Here is a 671-nt window from a genome sequence, read left to right as displayed (position 1 = left end):
TTTCCCCCCCCCCCCCAAGTTTTTTATTGCAACATCCAGCCAGATATAGATCTGTTTGGCATTTTAATTAGAAAATATTTTGCACGGATTTCGCCGTCGGAATTCCGCTTTGGCCCCAGCTGCACCTAACTCAGCGATAGGGGGCGCCATCCACGACCCAACAACCGGCGCTCACCATCGCCTGCAACGGCGTCGCGCCGCGCACGCGCGTCAACCCACCCGTTCGCGCACAATCGCACGCCCTGAGGCAAGGCGCACGCGCGGTAACCCAGCAACCGGCGCACCGCCGCGTGAGACGCCGCTACGGCGCACGCGCGCCCAAGGCCAGCCTCGGGCTGGTAGGAGGAGGAAGATGGTGCCCTGGTTCGGCCGCCTCTTCATCCGCGCAGGCGTCCAAAAGTGGGATCACGGTCATGTGGTCGCCTTCAGCGCATGTGCGGTTCTGCGTCGGCGCGTGCGCATCAGGCGGGCCAGAAAAAGAGGTTCCTCTCCGCCTCCGTTTGGTGTCTTCGGCGAGGGGAGGCGGCGGCAGGAACGGGCCATGAACGGGTTCGGCGAGGGGGCGGCCCTGCCCCGGAACACCGGCGGCGAAGCTGTGGAGAAAATCGACATGTCGTTGGGTGAGGAGGAGGCCAGAAGGGCAGGGCTGAAGGCGGCCAAGCGGGGGGGGG

The 671-nt window shown here is 64.8% G+C and overlaps 1 protein-coding gene across 1 annotated transcript in view; it reads left to right on the top strand.

Annotated features, from left to right (window-relative positions):
* The first annotated feature begins 453 nt into the window (after positions 1-453).
* FYTTD1 (forty-two-three domain containing 1) overlaps positions 454-671 on the top strand; it is a 27,749-nt gene continuing 27,531 nt past the window's right edge. The window contains exon 1 of the mRNA XM_015406469.1: positions 454-620. Within this exon, the coding sequence (XP_015261955.1) occupies positions 542-620 (79 nt within the window). The 5' untranslated portion in view covers positions 454-541. The remainder of the gene's footprint in view (positions 621-671) is intronic.

The sequence above is a fragment of the Gekko japonicus genome, unplaced genomic scaffold (assembly GCF_001447785.1).
Source record: "Gekko japonicus isolate JY-2015 unplaced genomic scaffold, Gekko_japonicus_V1.1 scaffold3994, whole genome shotgun sequence".
NCBI lineage: Eukaryota > Metazoa > Chordata > Lepidosauria > Squamata > Gekkonidae > Gekko > Gekko japonicus.
This window is presented reverse-complemented; position numbering and strand designations above follow the sequence as displayed.